Below are 23364 nucleotides of genomic sequence, written 5' to 3' on the forward strand. Positions count from 1 at the left end.
AGAGTGAGAGAGAGACAGAGGTCACAAGTGGGGAAAGTAAGGGTGAAGGGACTCGCAAGATTCCCTTGCCTTCTTAAATTTGGAACGGCAAATGGGCAAATGCTTTACAAAAATGCCCAATTTATCCACATCCTTCTGCTACAAAATGGGGATACTATTGAGACCCGCAGGTCCTGACTTGTGCCACAGAACTTGTATGGAGAAACATTAGCCACCCAATTTTACATCAGACGGCCAAGGGCGGGCCATCTTGAATTTCTTATGTTCCAACATATCAGGAAAAAGAATGGATACCAAAATATCCAACTGGAATTGAAGGACATAATTGTCAATTTAGAAGAAGAAGGGTGTTTTGGGATTAAAAATGGCATTTTGGTCATTGTCGACAGTGAGTCTCGGAAAGAGAGGCGGCATTATGAGGTGGGCACGCTCCCATTCAATTGGGGCAGACAAAGTCCCCCGATTTTCAGGAATTCACTTAAATGCCCCTCTCTCTACTCAGCTCCAACAAATGGTAGTAGATATGGATGCATGATGTTGCCCACCATACATACATACATACATTACATGCACATATTTTTTAATTCCAATTCCTTTCCTGTGGACCATTGCACGCGGGAATTAATGCCCAAACTCCACAATTTCATTCCCCCACATGTTAAAAAAAAACAGAAACAGAACAGCTTTTTATCCAAAAATCCCAAGAAAATATTTGTTTACGCTTCCATTATGGAAATACCCATTCGGCTTGGGAGACTACGAAACTGGATTATGGCCAAGCCGAATTGGATAGAAATTCCATTATGATTTCTTTAGGAAATCTTAAATACCAGCAATATGGGCTTTCACCACAATTCGAATCCCAAATCTAATCGAAATTTTAAATTTCTCTTTTTTTCCCCATTTGAAATAGTTATGGGACGAGAATCAGGAATAGGGCTCATATAAAACTACTGAAAACTTGACACAAAAAATAATAATAATACTAAAGACAAATAAAGAAACGAGGAAATGAATTTTACACATATTAAATAGGCGCCACCTATTTCTTTTTTTCGCTTAATTATCATGCATCGTATCTCATCACATGGGCATTGGATTAGGTGTTTGTCACCCAGAAATGTGCATTCAATCTCTTACGAGTAAAAATATGTGTATCAGAAATATGCATTCAAATTCGGAAAATAATAAGAATTCCATTTGATATCTGATTTGATTTTTTTTTATCTTTTTTTTTCCTGGCCTGAAATTGTTTCGAGTTCTTCATTTCAGAGGTTTTCTTTTGAGCAGTTCAAATTTATTTATTACCGATGCGCATAGCATGACGGGTGGTGCGTCCCATTATATAAGATTCTAGTTGCAGGAATTGAAAGTACGTAAAAAGAAGTGCAGGGAACTTTTTTAGCTCCTTTTCTTATTTATGGAAATGGTAGTCATGTTATTGGGACATCACTTCAAGAACAAAGCTTTTCTTTTCGAATATACAGTTGGAGCTGATCTGTCCCCAAGTCTATAAAAAATATACTCTTTTTTTATATTTCTTTCCGTAGTAAAGCGAGTTGACCTAGTTCTAAAAGACAATGGGTGTCTGAAGGACATATAATAGGAAATTAATGTCAAGACAAACTCACTACTTCTAAATAATTATCTAACACGTGCTGATACATAGATTCAATTCGCGCACACACACTATTTTAAATTAATCAGTTAGGAATCATTCTATCTATCTATAAATTATTTCCTACAATGGATGGATGTATCCATGTAAGAAACTACTCTTCTTGAAACATTTTATTACAATAATAGAAATACAAAGTCAACATTTCAAAAAAAAAAAAACCAAGTGCTTCTAAAATTTCCAAACAAATATTTGATTCACATTATTTGTGCTCCTCTACCATCATGTCGAGGTAAAATTCTGTAACTTCCGAAACAAACAAGCCCAAATAAAGCAAGAAAATTTTTCTTAATTGTTTTTGGCTAGAGCTCGAACCGCTTGCCTCTTTCCTCGGTTGGAGGACCGGTCTCGCTAAAAGATTTAATGTCAACTTATATCCACTTATATCTATTGCTACCCATTATCATAGAGGATTTAATGTCAATGTATACTTAGCTGCGACCATTAGAAACTGGACTTAATTACAATTCATTTTGCAATGGGGAGAAATTTTAGCAGTTCGACCACAACAACTGTAGGGTCTCAATGAGTTTATTCACTAAATTTGCAATTAACTTAACATCTGATGTAGTCACCTCAACTGGTTTAACGTAGTTCAACATTCCTAGGCAGCACTAGCGAAGATACAGTGATGGGGACTAAACTACCCAGGCATGGCATTTCAGACCATTATAAATAAAAATAAAAATAAAAAAGCAAACAGCATTCTTCCAAATAATGGTCAGAGACATTTCTGCAAAAAAAAATCCAAGAGTCCAAATTTCCCAAATATTGTTTAGACTTATCAACCAAAAAACTAAATAAATAAACAAGAGCAAGGAGTGATGATCACATTCCATGGCTCAAGTATACCTTGCAAAAGCATATCTATGTACCAGGGAAAAGATAATCCACTTAACCCACTTGTTTGGAAGAAAACAAGTCTAATAGCATAGCAAATAAAGGATCTACCTCCTCAAAGCAAGGAGCAAGAGGGAAACCACTATATAAAACCTAGAAGCTCCGACAATCCCATAGGGATAAGAGACAATAAGCTCCTCAAAGGAAAGAATAGAATCCCAAGGAAAATCAATGATGAATCTGATCACTGACCTAGAGCCAATAACAAGCTAAAGAAATTAGTGAAGTTTGGAAGTTGGCAACTTCTTGGGGAATATCTACCATTCAGTTTCATGTGAAAGTATAAGTTTATTTAATTCTTGAAATTCCATATCTAAGGTGGAGATGCCAATGAACTAGTCGGTTCCATTAGCTAGTTGCAACACCAACGAGCACTTGAAAGTAGCCTCATGGCTTCCCTGCTTTCAGATATGATTGTCTATAATTGTTGGTTGCCACTTGATGCTCCAAAACCTCCACTAACTCAATGATTACCCAGACTCTTAGAGAACCTCATAGTCATCCATAGGCCTGATATGCCTCCACGTTCACAAAACTGCATCTGAATCAGGTTCGTGAAGTTTGTCAGACCAAGCCCAGAGCTCTTCAGTTGCACTTAGAGAACTATATTAAATGACCCTGCTAGAATGGTTCACTGTTTCATCCTTAAGCTCCCCAATGACCTAATCATTACACGAAGGGACCAGCCACTTATAAAGACAATGATTTCCTAGAGAGAGGGATGACCTCGGAAAGCATTGGTGCTGAGTTTTCAAAAAATGACCAAATAACTAGTTAGGCTTCCAACTTTTTGGCACACTGTCTATAGTACCCTCTGTTTATTGACAAGACTAGCTTTTCATGTGTTGCTGACGATATATTATTTTTTTGTCAAAGCATATTACAAAAGTAGGGAGGAAGAAGTTAGGAACATAACCAGGTGAGTCCTTTATGCGAAAGTTCCTTTCCCCAATTCCAATACAAATACATCTATACACACCCCACAATTAGCAAGGCATTTGTAGTCTCATTTGTCCGAGCAATATTGTATTCATTACCTCTTCCTTTTCAATGTCATTTGTAAAAAATTGGTACTATAAATGAAACACTTCCACAATTACAATTAATTTCCACAAGAACAAGATGTTAAATTTCTTGAGAAATCATAGCCACTGCTACAGATGCCCAAGTCTAGTTGTTTTTTTTTTCCCCCTTGGTTCTGTAAAGTCATATCTTGCCCCAGTTAGTAACAATGAAAAGCTACAAGATCAACAAAGATGCAGCAACATCTGCACCCAAGCTAGGGGCAGCATTGGGAGCTATATGCATCTTGATAAATGTAACACTAACCTATAGTGATAATAATGCTAATCTGACATACAGGAAGGAGATCATTAGGTACAAAAAGGAAGCAGAATAACATCCTATCTCATCTGATCGCTGTTAACCTCTGAACATAATTTCATATGACCGACAGAGAACCCGGAAAACAGAACCAATGCACTACCTGATTGGAATGACTGGAGATGCATCACAATGAGCAAGAAACTGGGATTGGGTAATAGCATGCCACATGATAAAATTGGCTCTGTACAATCTATCTCCAGGGAAAGAAGTTAGAAATACCACCCCAATGGATGGGATCCTCCCAAGTCTACTAAAGTTAGTCATCGCAGACATATGTCTTATCCTCATAATATCTCCTCTCACTTTCTGCTTTCTTTTCGTTTCTCTTCTGCATACAGAGCAACAAGAATCATACTCAAAGCTATAATAATTATTCCAATATCTTCTTTTTTTATGAATAATCAATCCAAATATCTATAGAAGAAGAATAATTCAAGGAATGCATATCTCTAAAATCATCAAGGAATTCCAACCTCAATTTAGTAAATAACTAGACCTAGTGAATACGTTCCATTTCTTTCCATTTAAAGAAATAAAACACCAATTAAAACACCAATTGACTCCATCAGAAAAATGACAGAAGATGTAATAGCATATAATGAATGGAGCTTGAAAATCAACCTGATAAGATTCATGATTTGCCACAATCCTTCGGATGATGGTTGTGGTTGTGACGTCCAAAGGGCTTTCTATTTCTCTATATATTCCCATGCTAATAGGAGCTGCATATGGATTGTCATCTACCTAAAATAAGATTCATAAGCATTGCATTAGGTGCATAAAAGGTAAGGAGTAAGGACAGCAGTGGCAACAATAAACAGCAATAAAAGGTGGTTAGTCTGTACTCTCAGTATGTAACAGAAACACAGTAAAATTTCTCTCTTTATCAGTTATATTAAATATGTATTTGTTATCGATGTACCATTGATGAAATGTGAGTTTATGAAAACAAGAAAGGAAGCGTGTACCTTCCAAAAATCACTATTCTCTGCAACCGTTCCATGAACAACCAAGGAGATGTTAAATGTTGTAATCTGATATCAAAGACAAAAGTACATGCTAAGCAATTCTGATAAACTTATTTATTGTCTCGCAATTTCGATAAACTTATTTATTGTGTCAGAGTTCATTAAATGCATTTAAAACAAGTATCCATGCTTATGCAAATGATAGTAGCATGCAAGTGTAGTTTTTCACAAGATATCAGCATGCAAGGGAGTCTGCCAATTCAAAAACTTTTGTTTTTTCCCTAATGTTCTGCATGAAAATGAAAAACTTCATGAAAGGAAGCAAACACATTAGAATCCAGAGAGAAATCGTGACAAACAAATTATAACAGAACATTTCAATTTAAGTACAAACTCCAAGCAAATTGTTTGGATGACTGTCTATGATTTCTGTTTATCCAAAATGATAAACTTTGATTCACTGATGGCTTGTCTGGATGGAACTCATTCTCACTGATCATTCACTACTTAAATAAAATTAATCCTGGTAATGAACCATCTATTATTTGACACTGTACATCATAAAGTTGTCTGGATTAAACTTATAAGTTTATCTTTTTAAAAAGCTGTTTTTACTTTATTCAAAGTAATTTGATGAAATCGCATCCTTTTAGCCAGAAATAGCTAAAAAACGCTGGAAATCACTGAAAAATTAAATGATTAAATAATATCATAAATTATACAAGATACATACCAAACAGCTAATAGAAAAACATTATCGAGAATATAGTAGCTTTTGTTGAGAGAGTTTATTCCAACAAAAAAAATTAATTGTTATTCAAACAGACCCTTAAATTGTGAGCATATATGCCAGTTAGCATGCCCAAACACCAGCATAGTCAGATCCATAGCATAGTCTTTTCCAATGCAATAAAGTTACATAGTGTCTATTTTGATGAAGGGGTATTTCCATGGGTTTGCTCTTGGCATCGTGTTCATACCGTTGTCTAGAATGATCCCGGCCGATTGCTGTCTGTCCATATAACACATACAGCTCTAATTTTTGGTTGGGCCAGTTCGATGGCTCTATATAAATAAGCTGTTTTTTTTCCCTATGATCCCATTCTTGATGCAATGTGGAGACAAGGTATGTTTGCTGTAACCTTCATAACCCGTTTAGGACTAACCAAGTCATGGGGCGGGTGGAGTATCACAGGAGGAACTGTAATGAATTCGGGTATTTGGAATTACAAAGGTGTGCCGGGGCACATATTGTCTTTTCTGGTTTGTGCTTTTTAGCATCTATATGGCATGGAGTGTATTGGGATCTACAAATATTCTCTGGTGAATGCACATGAAAACCCTCTTTGGATTTGCCCAAAATTATTTCTCTCAGGGGTGGCTTGCAAAAGTATGAGAGCACATAGATGTGTGCACACAAACGAGAGTATTAGTTCCCTCAGTAATTAATCCCACAACAGCTGAGAGTATTTTGATATTTCACAACATTTGTGAGAAGCTGCTCCCATGTTCCTCATGGACCTTGTAGTGTTTGCAAGAGGTTAGTCATTGAAACCTCTTGATGCTGGGAGAACTAATAATAAATCAGAAAATAAAAAATAAAATAAAAGCTTGAGAGATTATAACCTCTCTTTGAAGTCTACAAGGAAGTCCACTCCAAGATCTTTGTACAAGACCCAAATTCTTTACAGAATCACCAATCACTTTTTTTTACAAAAAAGGGAAGCTTTTAAATACACTAAGAAAAAAAACCCAATAAAAAAATTTCTCTTCTACGTTTTTTTTTTCTCTCCCTATCTTCTCTCTCTTCATCTCATCCAACTTTTTCAACTCCCACCTTATCTCTCTCTAAACCTCACAGTATCATTTCTAATAATAAAAGAATACTGCTACACTACTACTTATCTTATCTATACGTTACTTCCTAAACCAAAAGATAGGCAGCTTCCTTAAAAGGATGACTTGCCAAAAACACACTTCTTATTATGGTGTAAAACATACTTTATTCACTACTCATACCCTCACTAGAAAAAAAAAAAGACAATTGCTCCTAAGAAAAACATAATTTATCAACTAGAATAAAATTAAAAATTAGAATTCACTTTTTTTTGCATCATTCTCCCGAGGTTGGTAGAAGCTCGACCTCGAGCTTGATTCAAAGTGAACCTCCATCATCACCATGCTGGATTATTTATGGAACTTGAACTTCATCCGCTTCCTTACCAAGTGTACCTCTATCCTCTTTTTTGGGCATTCATATGCACAGTGTCCTGGTTCGTTACATCGATAACACAACCTTTATAGTATCATTTTTTTCTTCATTAAATTTTGGTTGGCACGAAACCTCCTTCTAGGTGAAAAATCACTTATTAATGCTCAATTAGTATTTGGTTTATACTCGTAAAGCAATTTTATAAGCCTCACTTAAGGTCTATGGCCGATGTAGAAAGACCTCGTTTGTAATGGTTGGTTGAAGCCCATTCACATATCTAGCAACCTTTTTGTCCTTCCGTCTCTTTGAGGTTATTTTGAGCTACTAATCGATAAAATTCCCCAGTACAATCTTCCACTTTCTTCACATTCTGACGAAGATTTTGGAGTTCTTGAAAGAAAATTTGCTCATGATCCACATGAAAATTTTCTTCCAATTTCTTCTTCATCTTTTACCAGTCACTAATTTTTCTCTTTCCACTACGAAATCGGGATTGTTGAACTTGCTCCCACCAACCCGCAGCATACCCACGGAGCTTGGTTGCAACAAGTTTAACCTTATGCTCCTTTAGCAATTCACTCCATTCAAAATAATTTTCAACAGCACTCAACCATTCAATAAAAACCTCTATGTGGAGCTTATCATGAAATCCAAGGAGATTGATTTTAATACCAAAATCTCATGGACGCTCTACAGGATGCAAATATTGCCTGTAAATTTCTTTGTTACGGTCGGGATCAGTACCATAGGTTTGTCATGAGACCACTGGTGCAAGATCGATGTGGTTGCGAGCACCCTATTCGCGATGATCATTGTTCTCCAACCGATGGTAACCGCTGATTCATTTCACGAACTTCGGTTCGAACATCCTCCATGAATTTGGTCTAATTTTCTAAAATATCGCAGAATTAGCTTTTAGTGGCTTGCAATAGCTGAAACTTACTAGTTCTGATACCAACTGATGCAGGGAGAAACAATAATAAATCATAAAATAAAAACATAATAAAATTTTGAGAGATTATACCCTCTATCTGGGTCTGCAAAGGTGTCCACCCCAAGATCTTTTCACAAGACCCAAATTCTTTATAGAATCACCAATCACCTTTTTTACAAAAAAAGGACATCTTCCCTTTAAATACACTTACAAAAAAAACCCAAAAAAAATATACCTCTTGTACATTTTTTTCCTCTCCCTATCTTCTGTCCTTTCATCTCATCCAACTTTTTCAACTCCCCCCTTATCTCTCTCTAAACCTCTACGTTATCCTTTCTAATAATAAAAGATAATTACTACTTATCTTATATATATGTTATTTCCTAAACCAAAAGATAGGCAGCTTCCTTAAAAAGAGGACTTGCTAAAGACGTATTTCCTAGTATGCTTTAAAACATACTCTTTTTTACTACTCATACCCTCACTAGAAAAAAAGACATTTGTTTTTTTTTAGAATTGTTAACATTGTATTACTAAGACAGTAATAGTTACAAAAAAAAAAGGAAAGACAATTGTGTAACTTATCCAGAATAAAATTAAAAATTAGAATTCACTTTTTCTTTGCATGACCTCTTCAAGAGCTCAATTTTGGCTTGTGAATTGGAGGAAAAATAATGTGGCATGGACAACAACAAAAACTATAGCATGCATAAACAAAATCTTATGATGTCTGCTACATGATAACATGAATAAGAAGTGTATGTGTGTGTGTGCACGCAGACACTTGTACTATCATGGATAAAGAAACACAACAAGTCTACTCATGACTCACCCAAAGTACCTCAACTAGAGGAAGCTGGAGCATAAAACAAGCACTACGCAGCCCAAACTTCAATGAGGCAACAAATTAATCAAACCAGTATGTGCATCACTCGACAATCCAGCGAGTAGCATGAAACTTAGTCACATGCAAGTCTAGCAATATACTCTTTTCTACGAGCCGTAAGTGGTATTCAGGAATGCGATTCGTACAAATCTTGAGTATGAAAGAAACATAAGAACTTCAGGCCAATCATGGAACCCATATAACCATAATTTTTGTATAAAACCATAAATTGAATCAAATACTAAAAAATATATAGCCGCCCCAAATAATTGGGATAAGGCTTGGATAATGATGATAACTAAACTTGTAAAATTCACTCACTATTAGGTACTTTGAGTTCTTCTTCTAACACACCAGCATATGCATGGTTAAGGAAGAGATTTTGAATAAACTAGGAGAATTGGATTGGAGTGCCCCAGCTGAATACTAGCAATGTCTCAAGTACAACTCATAAGTTTGGAAAAAAAATAATATCATCATCTTCATTAGTCTTTTCCAACTATTTAGGATCAGCTATACGAATATTGGTCCACCATTTTGCTCTATCAAGAGCCATACCCTCAGTGAACCCATAAGTCACCATATCTACTACTTCCAACCATCTACCCCTTGCCCTTTTTGAGCCTTCCGCTTGAACCAACTCAGAACCCGTAATGTGTTGTATTGGGTCTGCAATGCACATGACCAGCCCACCTAAGTCTATTTTCTCCCATCTTATCACCTATTAGAGCCGCACTTAAGATCTCCGAATGTATTCATTTCAAATGTATCCCCTCATCTCAGCCAGACTCATCCTATGGGTATATTGTTTCTTGACCGCCCAAAATTCCGCCCCATAAAGCAAAGTTGGTCTCACAGTTGTCCTATAGAACTTCTCCTTCAGCTTCATTAGTATGCAACGATCACATAAAACTTCAATTGAACATCTCCACTTCACCCACCCAGCTCTACTTTTATGTGCGACATCTTTCTCAATCTTTCCACATTCCTAAATTATTGAAAAATTATATATAGTAATACATATATACATATGTACAAACACATAAATAAACATACATACATACAAGTTCTAGTAACATTCACTATGCAAATTGAATATTGCAAAGATTTGACAGTACTTGACTTGCACTTTCAAAATATTACTTTTGGCATGATGGTACTACTGAAAATAACAAATGGAATAAGAGCAATATATATCGGCTACCACAAATTATACTGTGTCTCAAACATCCAACTAAATATAAATACTAAAATTCTAAATGGCTAAAATTCCCTCCCTAAAAAATGATTCACAACAAACAGCAAATGTAAACTATCTAAAATTTATGTTGAAGGATATCCTTCTAATAATGTTTCTTCATCATCATCCAAGTCTTTTCCCAATTAATAGGGGTCGGCTACATGAATCGTGTTCCTCTATTCTAGGTTCAGGATTCATAATAAGAAGTGGCAAAGTTTTATGCTGGCTGCAAACCTGACACAACCCACCTCCTATACCCGGGCTTGGGACAGGTTAAGGGAAAGTTTAAGGTCTTCACCCTTCTTAGGCCACCTTCTAATGATGTTTAATACACCATATTGTTTCCATGTCAATTTCAATTCCATTAAGACAGCATACTGCAGTCAACTTTGCATCAATCAAATTAATAGCTATACAGATCTAGTAAATGGAAAACTGAAAAACAAATCTTGGTCACTACAACAGAGAATAAGGGCAATGCTCGATCTTACCAATAAGACATAAACAATGATGACCTCACTACAGGTGTACTATGGTATTCTCAACATTATTATGAAAAAGCAACATTAATGAGTCTGTCTACATATAGAAAGTTCAAAAAGGTTGACAAATAACATCAAAAAAGGTACAAGGAATAGTGATATTAAGAACTAACCATGTCTTTTGACACCACCCAAGGGGCACCGATTATAACCTCATCAACATATCGACAAGCTAAAACACTCAAACTTCTTTCATGAAGATTCATGATCGGGCGATGTGCACCCCTATTAGTGCTGCAAGAACCAGCCAAAAGAGATAAATTTCAAAAGCAACAGATGATAACATAAGATAACATTAAGACATGGTTCTTTGGGCAGGATAAATTCCCTCTAGCATTCAAGTGAAAAGGCATTGTTTTGGACTGATATCAAGCAATAAGGCATTGAAGTTGTATAATATATACAAAACAACATAAGATATCCATGTGCATAGTGTTTTCATGTAAAACAAATGACCTAGAAAACCTGAAATACCCAAAAAAAGGTTTTAGCTCAAAATAATAGTATAAAATGCTCAAACTGTAAAACAAGTTGAAACTATATCTTGGTATTCAATTTTTCCTTTTATTTTGGGCCAGGCTCAAGTTTTTTCTTATGGAAATGCAATGATATTGGTATCATCCTAAGGCACCTCTTGGGATAAATATTATTACGACTGCTGACCGACAGCTATGGTAGGAGGGATCAATATTTCTTGATTCATAACCGGGATTGATAAAACATTCCCATCCATAAACAATTTATGTATTCATAGCTGATGGTACCAAGTTTTTGAAGGATGACTCACCAAAGCACCCATTAATCTACTATTCTATAGGCGACTACAGCCTTGTCCTACAACTTATAAAGTAACAAATAATAATCATGGAGATTTTGCTAACAAGTAACATTCAAAAGCTAGGGGGAATTTTTTTTCCTTTTTTTCTAGTTAATACTAATAGCCAAGGGAAATTTGGTAAGTGCAAAGGTTTGTGACTTCGTATAACACCAAATATACAAAGAAGGAAGAAAGTCCCAAATGCCCAGCCAGCATTAATTAACCTTACTTGGGGTTGCAATAAATAAGAAGCTAAAGAAAGGAGGAAAGGAAAAACTGACAAGAAAACTTCTGGCTACATGATATGATAACTTTCTTGGGAATTAATTATTGATTTTTTCTCCTCTCAAACAAATTACTAAGGAGCATACCTGGGATCGTACGTCTAGACACAACTTCAACTTGCACATGACTTTGACAAGATAAGCAACCAATTTCCACATAACAAACATTGAACCAAGAAAACAAGTATCTCATAAATTAATATCCGCCAGCAGTGGACATGAATTAAATTAGAAGATAAAACAGAACAGTTCAACTTTTGGTGAGCAAACCACGTCAAAATGTTAACGTAACAATCTATAAAAATATCCAACACAGAAAAACAAAACCAGCACCTGACTGTCTGATCTGTGTGGATCCCAACAAGCAGGAAGTCTCCAAGCTCCCGAGCAACTCTTAGTATCTATATATCAAATGATGGCAGTTATTACCATACAAACATTTACAATGCCAAATTTTCTAATTGAAAATTACGAAGCATAGTCCAAATTTCTTCAGTGTATCGAATAACAGAAATTCATCATCAAATTCACATAATTAATGCTTTGTAAGAAAACGCACCTCTACATGCCCAGCATGAAAGAGATCAAATGCACCATCGATATAGATAATGCGAGCATCAGGTCCGGGCCCCTACATGAAATAAATGACATTTTACTCCAGGCTAATATTTCTCCAAAGGTGCATGCACAACTGAAATGCTCAAAAAGGAACAAAAATATACGATTAAAATCTATGGACTATATTGTATCCAATTTCTAAATGCATTAGCTAAAGAAACTTATCCTTAGATACAAAAAATATTAAACTCTCATATGTTCAAAAAATGAAAAGAGAAGTGTATGAGAGATTGAATAATTGTGGTTAAAGCTGACAAATCAAAGGCAACACTCTAAGAAAGAATACAAGGTACAAAATCTTATTTAACAAATATAGTTGCACTTATATCCCTGTTCAAGACTAATAGCACATTTGGTGAGCGGGAAAATTCTCTGTGAAGGTATTTTCACATGAAAAAACTCCTTATGTAATTAGATGTGAGAGTTTTTTACGCCAATTGGTCCCAGCGCATTTTTTCAGGCAGCCAATTGATGTGAAAAAACTCTCACACCAAATTACATGAGAAGGTTTTCACGTGAAAATACTGTCATGGAAGTATTTTTACACATACCAAAGGTGCCCTAACAGGCAACAGAAGTTGGGAAAGCAGCAAGAAACTTTTCCAGAAAAAGTACAAGAACGTTCATTTGCAATAATACCATGACATTTTGAAGAAATTAAAAAATTTCCCTAATCCGAGAAAATGAAATTAGCAATAAATGTTTGCGCAAATTCAAACTAAATTCGTCAAAATAGAAATTAGAAAGGTATATCACAGAAGTAGAGAGGAAAGTGCTCATTCTTTCAAAGGAGATACTATGGCAATTTGTTAGAAAGCAGCCAGAAAGAACCCCAAAAGATACAACTTTTCAAACCTCATTTTCCTATTATGCTGTTAACAGTAAAAACAATTAAAAATCCCTTGGAATAATGAAATACCTATAGTGCGCTGAGGATAGAATGAACCGGTGGCACATCTTTTACAGAGCAATATTTTGGGTTGAGGATAAAGTGAATTGGTGGTGCACTTTTTACAAAGCAATAGAAATGTTTGTCACAGGAACTAAAGTAACAAGTGTTTATATTATCATATTGAATAGTGGAGAGACCAAACCGGTCAGGCTTAGTTTAGGAAAGAATTTTGGAATACATTGCATGTTGATATTGTATTCAAAGTCAAAGCTCAGTGTTTGCCGACACCCAAGTCAAATTGTGAGCCATATAAAACGGTGCTAATGCCACTACAAAGGAGGGCCATATAGCATTACCAAAAATGGGTTCCTAGCAATTTTTCTCTTATTATATCGCTATCGCCAATCCATTGCCTCCATCATTCAATAGCTATCCCCAAGGATCTCTTAGCGAACTTCTAAAAAAATTTAAATAGACACAATGTACAAGAGTTGGAGTTCTCAGTAATAACTATTCCCATCCCATGTGGAATGGAAAAGGAATTTTACCAAAAGCAGATTGATAAAATCCTTAAATGAGTGATCTAAACAAAAGTTTAATATCAGTGACCCTTGGATCATGGAACCTTTCTAGCCGATAAGGAAAATGTAGACATAGAATTGGTAATGAATACAGCACACAAATGCATTTGACCTGGAATTCACCACCACAATCACTTGACAAAACCTTTGACAGATATGCTGAATTATTTAATACAAAAATGTTCAAAACATTTGGGAAACAATTTCAGATTCATATTTCAAAAAAAAAAAAACCCTGCAGACTTAACAAAAAAACTCATTTATCCAAAAAGTGAACCATGCAAATATGCCATAACTATCTAGAATATGACAGCCAAAGAGGGGACATTGTGTCCACAGAAACTGAATCCCAAATATTACTATGAACCATATCAAGCAGACAAGAGGCAACTTTATCATCAACAGAAAATGGGAAGTGGTATGGTTCCATTGATATCATGGGTCACATAATCCAGCTCCTAAATGATAAGCTTTGGGTCCAATAACAGCAATTCCATTTCCAAATAGACATCATCTTGCCTGAGGCCCAGAATCATGACAAGAAGTTAAATATTCTTAATATTTGGCTCATTTTTACTAATTTCTATGCAACCCAAAGTGGTCTGTGATCTGAAGCATGCTCCAGAAAAACTTGGCAAACAATGGTTATAATGGTCGGCATACTCAAAGTCATAAATGCGGGATGTGGACTCCAAGATGCGCTATGCAGCTTGACGAGATCCCAATGCAGGCGCATCACTTCCAATGTGGTCAATAAAGAAAAGTAACAAACTATAAAAAATATAAGTATACAAAGAAAAGCATGAATATGAGATCATGCGATACTAGGTACTTTAATTTAGTATTTGTATCTATTGTATTGGTCGGCTCAGTTGCTAACTAATGCAGGAAGGAAAGGTGGGAAATTGAATCCACTTTTTTCCTGAGCCTCAAACAAGTAAAAATCAGCAATTATAGAGAAAATACAGTTGTAAATATCAGCCAAGAAAAGGAGAACTTTCTTCTTTAACAAAATAAAATTTATTTCCATAACATAAGTATCCCAAAATTTGACATCCAACCTTTTATAAGCCTATAAAGCCCTAAAGTTAACTTGAGATCAAAGTAAACATTTAAAACACTAAAACACATCTAAGTAATACTAAAATTTCAGAAATGCCCCTGTGAACAGTAACACATGAACAGTACACCATGAACAGTAAAGTGTGCAGCACTTATGAAAGGTAACCAGTGAATAGTAAATAAAAAATATAAAAAAAAAAACCTTGAATCCCTAAAAAACTTAAACCTAGAAATAGACCCTAAAATTAAAATTAAAATATACTTGAAATTAAATAAAAATTAAATTTAGATCAATTTTGTCTTGCATCATTCTCCCCTAGTAGGAGAAAACTCGTGCTCAAGGTTTGAAGTGTGCTAAGAAAAATTCAGTATCAAAACAACCTTCTTCAAACCACTTTTTCTTCTTCGTTGGCTTGCTTATTATTCTTGATGCAAGAAGGGAAGGTGTGAAATCAAATCCATTTTAACCTAAACCTCAAACAAGTGAAAATCAGCAACTATAAAGGAAAAGCATTGCTGTAAATCAAGCCAAGAAAAGAAGAATTTTCTTCTTTCATATAATAAAATTCATTTGCATAAGCATCCCAAAATTTGACATCCAACTTCTTATAAGTCTATGTAACCCTAAAATTAACTTGTGACCCAAGTACACATTTAAGACTCTAAACTACCCCTAAACAATACTAAAATTCCAGAAATACTCATGTAAACAGTAACACATGACCTGTACCCATGAACAGTACCTATGAATAGTAACCAGTCAATGGTAAATAAAAATATAAAAAAACCCTAGAATTCCTAAAAAACTTAAAACCCTAAAATAGCCCTAAAACTAAAATTAAAATATACAAGTTTTGAAATTAAATAAAAATAAATATTAGAATAATTTTGTCCTGCATCACTAATACCCTGATAAAAGAGTAAAAGAGACATCTATTGTCTCTATTCTCTCGTAGTCTATCAATCATCCTATTCACTAATATGCAGAATAATAAGTGACCACTGATCAGCCAAGAACTTAAAAATTAGCATCTAGCAACTAAGTACACATATTATAGGCTGTAGTATATAGCCAAAACCTAAAATGCTAAATACTAAAGAGTCTAATTGTCTAAAAGTACCTCCAGTGCATAACATCCAAAGTCTAAAAGCTCACGACATAAAAAACAAAAAAGAAAACATATCACTCCCAAAGGGCTAAAAAAAAAAAAAAATTGATTTCTAGGTTTTAATCTCCTTGTCCCTTGGAATCCCCAATTACTTCGTAAAATTTTTCCTGAAATCTGTCAAAACAATGCACCAAATAAACTCGAACTTTTGCCCAATGAATCCCAAATTTTATCGAAATCTACGGACTCAATAAAGAAATTTCGATACGTAATTTCAACACTTTAATTCCCCTAAACCATGAAAAAATGGTTCTAAGGAGTTCTAGAGGGGTATATCTCTCCTCCTAGCAAAAAACAAACCCTCCCCCATGCCCCTAAAAAAAACATAAAACCCAAAGGGGGTTAGAGCAAACTGCACCTGCTTGTGAGCATTTTTCCACCCATGAGCAGTTGCTCTAATCTGCAGGCGCACAATGTTCATTGATGCACCAGCATACGATGGGTTGATGCGGCCACATATGCAGGCACATCATAATAGCCTGCATATGTGTGTGTGCCCGTGAGCGCATCCGCTTTGATGTTGCTGAATTTGATAACTATGCCAGGTCTTAAGCACACCGTGTAGCCTATATGAACATAGTCCAGGAATTCTTTCGCCCAAATAATCCACAATTTTTATCGAAATCTTTGGACCCAAAAAAAATAAATGATTGTAATTTCTCCGCTCTATCGCCTTAAAACCATGAAAAAATGGTTCTGAGGGGTCATATGGTGGGTTCTAGGGTCTATAACCCCTATTCACGACCCCTTCTTTTGTTGTTGTTGATGAGAAGGGAGAGATGACTGAAATGTCCCTGTTTGTGAGCATTTTTTTTTCGCCCACAAGTAGTTGCCCTCTAGTCCAGGCGCATAATATTGGGTGATGCACCCACATATGCGTGGCTATGTTCTGCGCCTATGCATTATGCAGCCACATTTAATAACTACTGACAGAGACGCTCATGCCCATTATGTTTGATAATGGGCTTTGTATCAAAGTTGATAAACACACCACGTAACTTATGATGAATAAATTACAGGAATTCTGTCAAATATAATGACATAAATGGCTTTGTATCAAAGTTGAAAAATGGCCACTAAATCCATTATAAAACCAGTCGTCTGCAATTTTTAAAAACTAACCTCAGTATACTTTTTTTTTCTAACTGGTGACTATTTAATAATAAATATCACACTCATTATACAAAATATTCTTTTAAATCAACCAATGAAAAGGTCACCTGCCCGATATGGTCAATTATGACAATTTTGAAACTTGAATCTGGGTTTTAAAAAGATGTGGTTGCATCATCTATGTGGGTACCAGATTATCATCTTACAAGACAAGCTTTTAAAAAGGGGGGAAAAATAACTAATAGGCTATCCCAAACAAATACAAACATAAGTATATACCTGAAAATGATATGGAGGTGCAGTCTGATATTAAACAATTTGCTATGTCACCTCTTTCAGCCAGGTTTGGACTCATTGACCAAATAAATTGATGATACATACCTAAAAAATGCTTTGAAGAAGCAATGTAGGACTGAGAATTATAAGTTGATACGACTAATTGAGTTCTTTCACCCACCATAATATAATCGTTATATGAAGAATAGATAAATACCTTTCCATTTGAAAACTGGACAATGCGTCGCGATGTTGGTAGGAAATGAGAAATTCGTGTTCCACTTCCCGATCCGCCATCCTCCATCTTTTGGTTATGCCCATGGCTAAATTGCCTTTGCAAAGATGAATGGTTATGAGTCTTGTGACTGTCACCGCTAGCCCTCTCTCTCACACAAAGAAGCATGCGACCTGATCCAAGTAGCATTACATTGCATTCATTAATACCAATATTTATCAAACTAAAAACATACTAAACAATATTTGTGTCCCAGATCAACAGTACATACAGTATTGTATCATCGATTTTTGTGCCCTAGATCAATAACCATGCCTCCACATAGAGGAAAAAGAGGAAAGCAGCAATTGTGGAAGCCTTTGATACTAGTTTGCAAGAAGGGATTGTAGATCTAAGGAGATTGGTCGAAACCCTAGCTCTGTATTTGGAGCAGATGGAAGCACCATCTCAAGAGTATGAGATCAAGAGGCAAATGAGGAATCCATAAATCCCTTCCATGATCAAGCTCCAAGGAAAGAGGTAGTTGATCGTACTGATAGGGATAGTAGGAGGTGGGAAACTGGTCTCAAGGTTGAGATCCTGGAGTTTTATGGAAGCCTATCCAAGGACAACCATGAAGAAACTTTGTTCTCATCAATTGGTTCTCAAGATCAGCATGTTTGGGACTAGCACTCTCCACCAGTCTTTGACAAGTACCTAGATGAAGATTTGGGTGTTGCAAAAGAAGTGAGTGATCATAGCTAATGGTGATCCAATCCATAAAGACGATCAAGAAGAAGATCCTAACATTGGAGAGGATTTTGTGGATGCTCATATTCTTGATAAAGAATGAGGCAGATGTCAAGGAGTTGTTCCTGAAATATTGGAGGTAACTGGTATCTTAGTCTTAGTCCCTAGAAAAGTAGCAAGGATAATTTTTCTTTCTGAAGTTTTACCTGAATATAGAGTATCATATGAGTTGTGGCCCTAGCTTTGGTGATATTTTCCTATGAGATTTTTGCGAGTGAGATTAATATAGAAGGTGGCCATCAAATGGTTGTTTATGTGATTCATGATGTTGGAGTTCAGCTTCAACCATTATTTTATTTTGAGTGGAGAACCTCTATATCTAATCACCATGTGCAAATTGAAGGAAATCGTGGGGGTAATGCATCATTAATCTTGAGCCATTTCAAAATTCAGGGTATTCTTTGATGTATTTAGGACCAAGTGTGTTGTGCTTACGTACTGCAAGTATGGCAAACCCCAATGGGCCCAAAAACGTGGTTAATCAAATGTTATGAGGATTGGAATAAAACGGCACGCCTTGATCTCAAGGTATCGTCAAGTTAGGATTGTTCAAAATTTTGCAAAATAATAACGACAATGCCTACAAATTGAAGCTTCCTAGATATATTCGCACTTCCAATGTTTTTACTGTCAAACATCTCATTCCATATCATGGCGATACCTCTGACGACGCTCTGCTGAATTCCAGGGCGAATTCTTTTGCGAAAAAGGGGACAAATGCAGCCTAGAGTACAGCTCTCGAGTATCTATATAAGAGAGACAAGCTTAAAGTTTACAAGAGGGACTACATAAGGGTAAAATAGCCAACGAGTCTGTTCTTTTATGTTTTTTATTTATTTCTTGAGTCATTTTATTTACTTACAAGCATAAGTAGTAATTTCTATAGTTTTTTATGTCTTTGTGTTCACTTAAAGTCTTTTATAATAAATGGACATGATTCGATTAGATGGATGGCCAGGATTAAGTTTTGTTTAGGGTTTTCTTATACAAGGAATATATCAAGCATAAAGAAGGATCTTGTTATAGACTTTATTCAAAACCCTAGAGCAGCCGGTGCTCATACTTTTATCTTTTGCTTTTGCATCTTTATCTAATTTTGGATCTTCCCTGTCTTCTTCTTTGCTAAATCATAGCTTCAAGCTACTAGGTTTGCGCCACATAGGAATGCTCCATAGGGTATACAAAAATAGAGTAGAGACTTTTGTTGGTTTTACATCACGTGGCATGCAAAGGCATTTAATCCTCTAGACCAGCTCCCCTTGTAAGAAGACAATTTCAGCCTTCAACAACAAAGAATAAGCTCATGGCTCCTTTTGTAAGTAATCCAAATGGATTCACACAAATTTCTTCTCAAGCGTTCCATGGGAGGATGATTTTGAAACCAAATACGAAAATGGCAATATTCAAGCTCATTTTCTATTGGAGGTTTCTTTATTGGAACCATTGTAAATGCATTTCATACCTTGCCGCAAGCATCTTTCTTGAGTGTGAACTTGGAAGGTAATGAAGGTTTTCAGTGGTCCAATGTGCTCCTTTGAAAAGCCTCGGCATAGTATCCTGGTTTTCATCAAGAACTCTAGTAGCAGGTGAGTTGCTTGATGACCCAGGGATAGAGCAACAAGAGGTGAAATCAATGGGGCAGTGCAAACCTGATGGATGGGGCACTTGACTTCAGCAACTCAGTGGTGATATCTTTTAACCACACCAATGAAGTGGTTGAATCCCCGGTTAAACGGGGAGTGTACGGATGCTCTCTTCCTTAGAGAAGATCTCCAACTCCTTCCAAATTCACGCTCTATGTGATCAGGATTTTGCAATCACATGTTGCGAGCCCCAATATGCTGTGTATATTAAGTTATATGTTGTTATGACATCAATAACCACTCAAATCTAGGGTTTGGAGATTAGTTCACTTAAACACTATGATCATGATTTATACTCTCAATTTGCCACATTAAAAATTAGTATATTTGAATAACACAGATATCCATGCATCGCTATTTTACCTGTATTTTTATAATAAATGTTATATTTGTAGGTTTGATATTGGATTGCCACTTTACAATGAGTAAAACCGGTACGCACTACCCATGAGCACGATCTTGACTCAAGTCAGTATCAATGCCATAAACTCGCAGTTCTAAGTCATATCACAAATAAATGGAAAAAAACTACATATTGCATTGAAACAGGACAGAGTCAATACCAACAATATCAGTGCTCGAGACTCCTTCTGTCCGCTTGATCTGCTTATAACGACCAGCTTTCTTCGCCAGGGCATAAGCATCAGATCCATCAGGAAGAAGGCAAGGGTCATCTCCATGAATGATGTAGTCAATTTGGTATTCATTAAACAGCTTATTCATGAATTCCTCTGTAATTGCATAAGGAGCATCAGAGATAACCTCATCAACCCATTTCACAGCATTCACCATTATCATCCTGAAAAGCCATACTAAAAAATGTCAGCATATATTTGAACATTGCTCATAATCAGTGTTCGCAAAATCGAACGGGAACAGTTAACCGGACATGGGCCTGGAAGCGGTTTAACCGGCCTAACCGGTAAACCGGCCAATTCAACCATTCTAACCGGGCAAGTCCCGGGCAGTCAAAAAAGTGCTGAAAAAATCCAAAAGATATATAAAAAAAAAAATCTACTAAAATATGAAAAACATATAAAGAATGATTAAAACCAAACACATTCAAATGAAGTTGAAAATTTATGAAAAAAATAGATTTTAATTAATCGATTTTTGAATTAAAGCGAGTATTAATGACAAAAAAAAAATTTAATCTATACCATAATGTAAATAATTTTAAAAATTACTTATTTTTAGAAATTTATATACATCTTTTTGAATTTTTTTTTAAATACCGATGGATCACCAAAACCGCCCAAAATCAGAAGAGGCCACTGGCCGGTTCCGATCTAACCGGGCGGTTAGCAGTTAGATCGCCTGGTTTTTCTAAGAATGCTCATAATGGACACTTCAAAAAAAAATGCACTAATAATTGCCATATATTTACTGAAGCTTCCAAAATTTTAATGGATGCATACAAAATCAACATGCACAAACCTCCAAGGGAGTGGACATACATTAGCAGAAAAGAGAGAAGAGATGCACAAGAGACTGCAGATAAAGAAATTTGTCAAGGAGGCTTTTTTTTTTTTTTTTTTTAAAATCAGAAGAAGGCTCTCAATTTCACAGCGAGAAAATAACTTTTAAATAGCATATGAATGCGTAGATCATATTGCTCCAATTTTATTTGTTGTGTTTTCTCTGTTGCCAAAGCACACATATTTGAATATTTTATCCTTGTTTAAGTTCTTCGCTTATTCAAATTTTCATCACTCATTTTGTTGAAACCTTTCACAGTGTCAACCAAAATCTCTATGAATAAACAGCATCAGAGGACACATTTTCCTCAATTTATTGAATAGTATTTTTTTTTCTTGACATTCACCAATTTCCTTATTCCCCATTTATTAGTTGCATGATGCGTTGATTTCAGATCCTTGTAAGCTAAAAATAATACGATAAACAATTTTCAGTTGGAATAAGTATCTCAATTCAGATTGATGTTTCTAACATTAAGGAATAGGATGAATAAAACGAAAGCTAGTAAGGTCCATCTATCTATTGTTTTACCTGTTTCCTCCTCTTTGAGAGCCATGCCAAAAACAATAATATACGGTATGCATTTTACTGTTTATATAAGCTACAAGGAATACAAAGATCCTCCAATTTGTTCAGCAAGAATGCAGTAGTTAATCCATTTTCCAATTCATTCTAATGTTGAGAAAAACCATTGAATTGACAACAACCACTAATAATAATAATAAAGGTAACACCAACCTCAAAAATACATTTGACTGAAACATAGAGCATCAAGTTACGATCAAACAATTTTATTGAACCATTTAGACAATAATATAATAGTAGCAGTTGTAGTAACAACAACAGTGACGATGATGATGATGCTGTCGATGATGACACAAAAAAGAAAAAAAAAACATACATGAATGAAATATAAATAAAAGACAACAGTCAATTAACAATCTATAATTTTAGTGAAGCATCAAAGACAACAAGAAAAGTAATAAAAAAACACAAAAACTACATCTGAAATTAATATATATAAAGGAGCATCAATTAACATTCAGCAATTTTACCGAACCAATTGGGGGAAAAAACAAAAGAGAACTGAATCACCCACCTCTCGTGAAGAGGAGTGACAGGAGGGCCCTTGTTCACGATGATCTCTGCATCGCTGACCACACCCACGACAAGCTGGTCCCCTAGGGCACGGGCCTGGCGCAGAGCATTGCAATGGCCGTAATGCATCATATCAAAGCATCCATCCATGTAAACCCTGATTGGCCCCTTCTTCTTTCTCTTTCCAAAAGAGAAGACATGCGAAGCAGAGGGGAAGCCGAAGTAGAAGCCAAGAAGAGAGGCGCTCAAAAGACAGCCACCGATGAACCAGGTGAGCGCAAGCTTTGAGCTCAGGATATGGTTGTCCATGGTTCCACCATCCATGGCCATGGAAATTGCGGGAACCCACAATAAATGAAATGACCCGCTGTGTTCTCTCAAAATGGGGATTGATTGCTTATGGTGGGTTCATTTGGGCTTGATTTAGAGTTTGAGATGTCATCAGGGTGTCTGGATCTTTCCTTCGCTGGCGCGTCACTTGAAGAAGGAGGTGGCATGAATGGCGGCAATGGTGCCCCTCCTGTCCATGCAAACGCTTTTGTTTTATTATCAGTTGATTGTA

General features: G+C 35.8%; 1 protein-coding gene across 2 annotated transcripts; it reads right to left on the reverse strand.

Moving 5' to 3' along the window:
* Positions 1–3587: 3587 nt before the first annotated feature.
* On the reverse strand, positions 3588–23299 carry PECT1 (phosphorylethanolamine cytidylyltransferase 1). Of its 2 annotated transcripts, none has more exons than XR_016060961.1 (9): positions 22804–23299; positions 20789–21024; positions 17776–17966; positions 12407–12478; positions 11935–12248; positions 10860–10980; positions 4933–4998; positions 4586–4708; positions 3588–4292 (listed from the first exon to the last, which is right to left on the reverse strand). XR_016060961.1 is itself a non-coding variant. In XM_006842575.4 (9 exons), exons 1-9 carry the CDS (start codon positions 23130–23132, stop codon positions 4221–4223), a joined length of 1278 nt encoding a protein of 425 aa, XP_006842638.2. In that variant the 5' UTR covers positions 23133–23299; the 3' UTR covers positions 3588–4220. The 2 variants fall into 2 exon arrangements, 1 of the variants encoding a protein (XP_006842638.2); XM_006842575.4 differs by having other exon boundaries at positions 12181–12248.
* Between the last annotated feature and the right edge of the window lie 65 nt (positions 23300–23364).

The sequence above is a fragment of the Amborella trichopoda genome, chromosome 8 (assembly GCF_054954075.1).
Source record: "Amborella trichopoda isolate Santa Cruz 75 chromosome 8, AtrichopodaSantaCruz75HAP2 v2.0, whole genome shotgun sequence".
In the NCBI taxonomy this organism is placed as follows: Eukaryota; Viridiplantae; Streptophyta; class Magnoliopsida; order Amborellales; family Amborellaceae; genus Amborella; species Amborella trichopoda.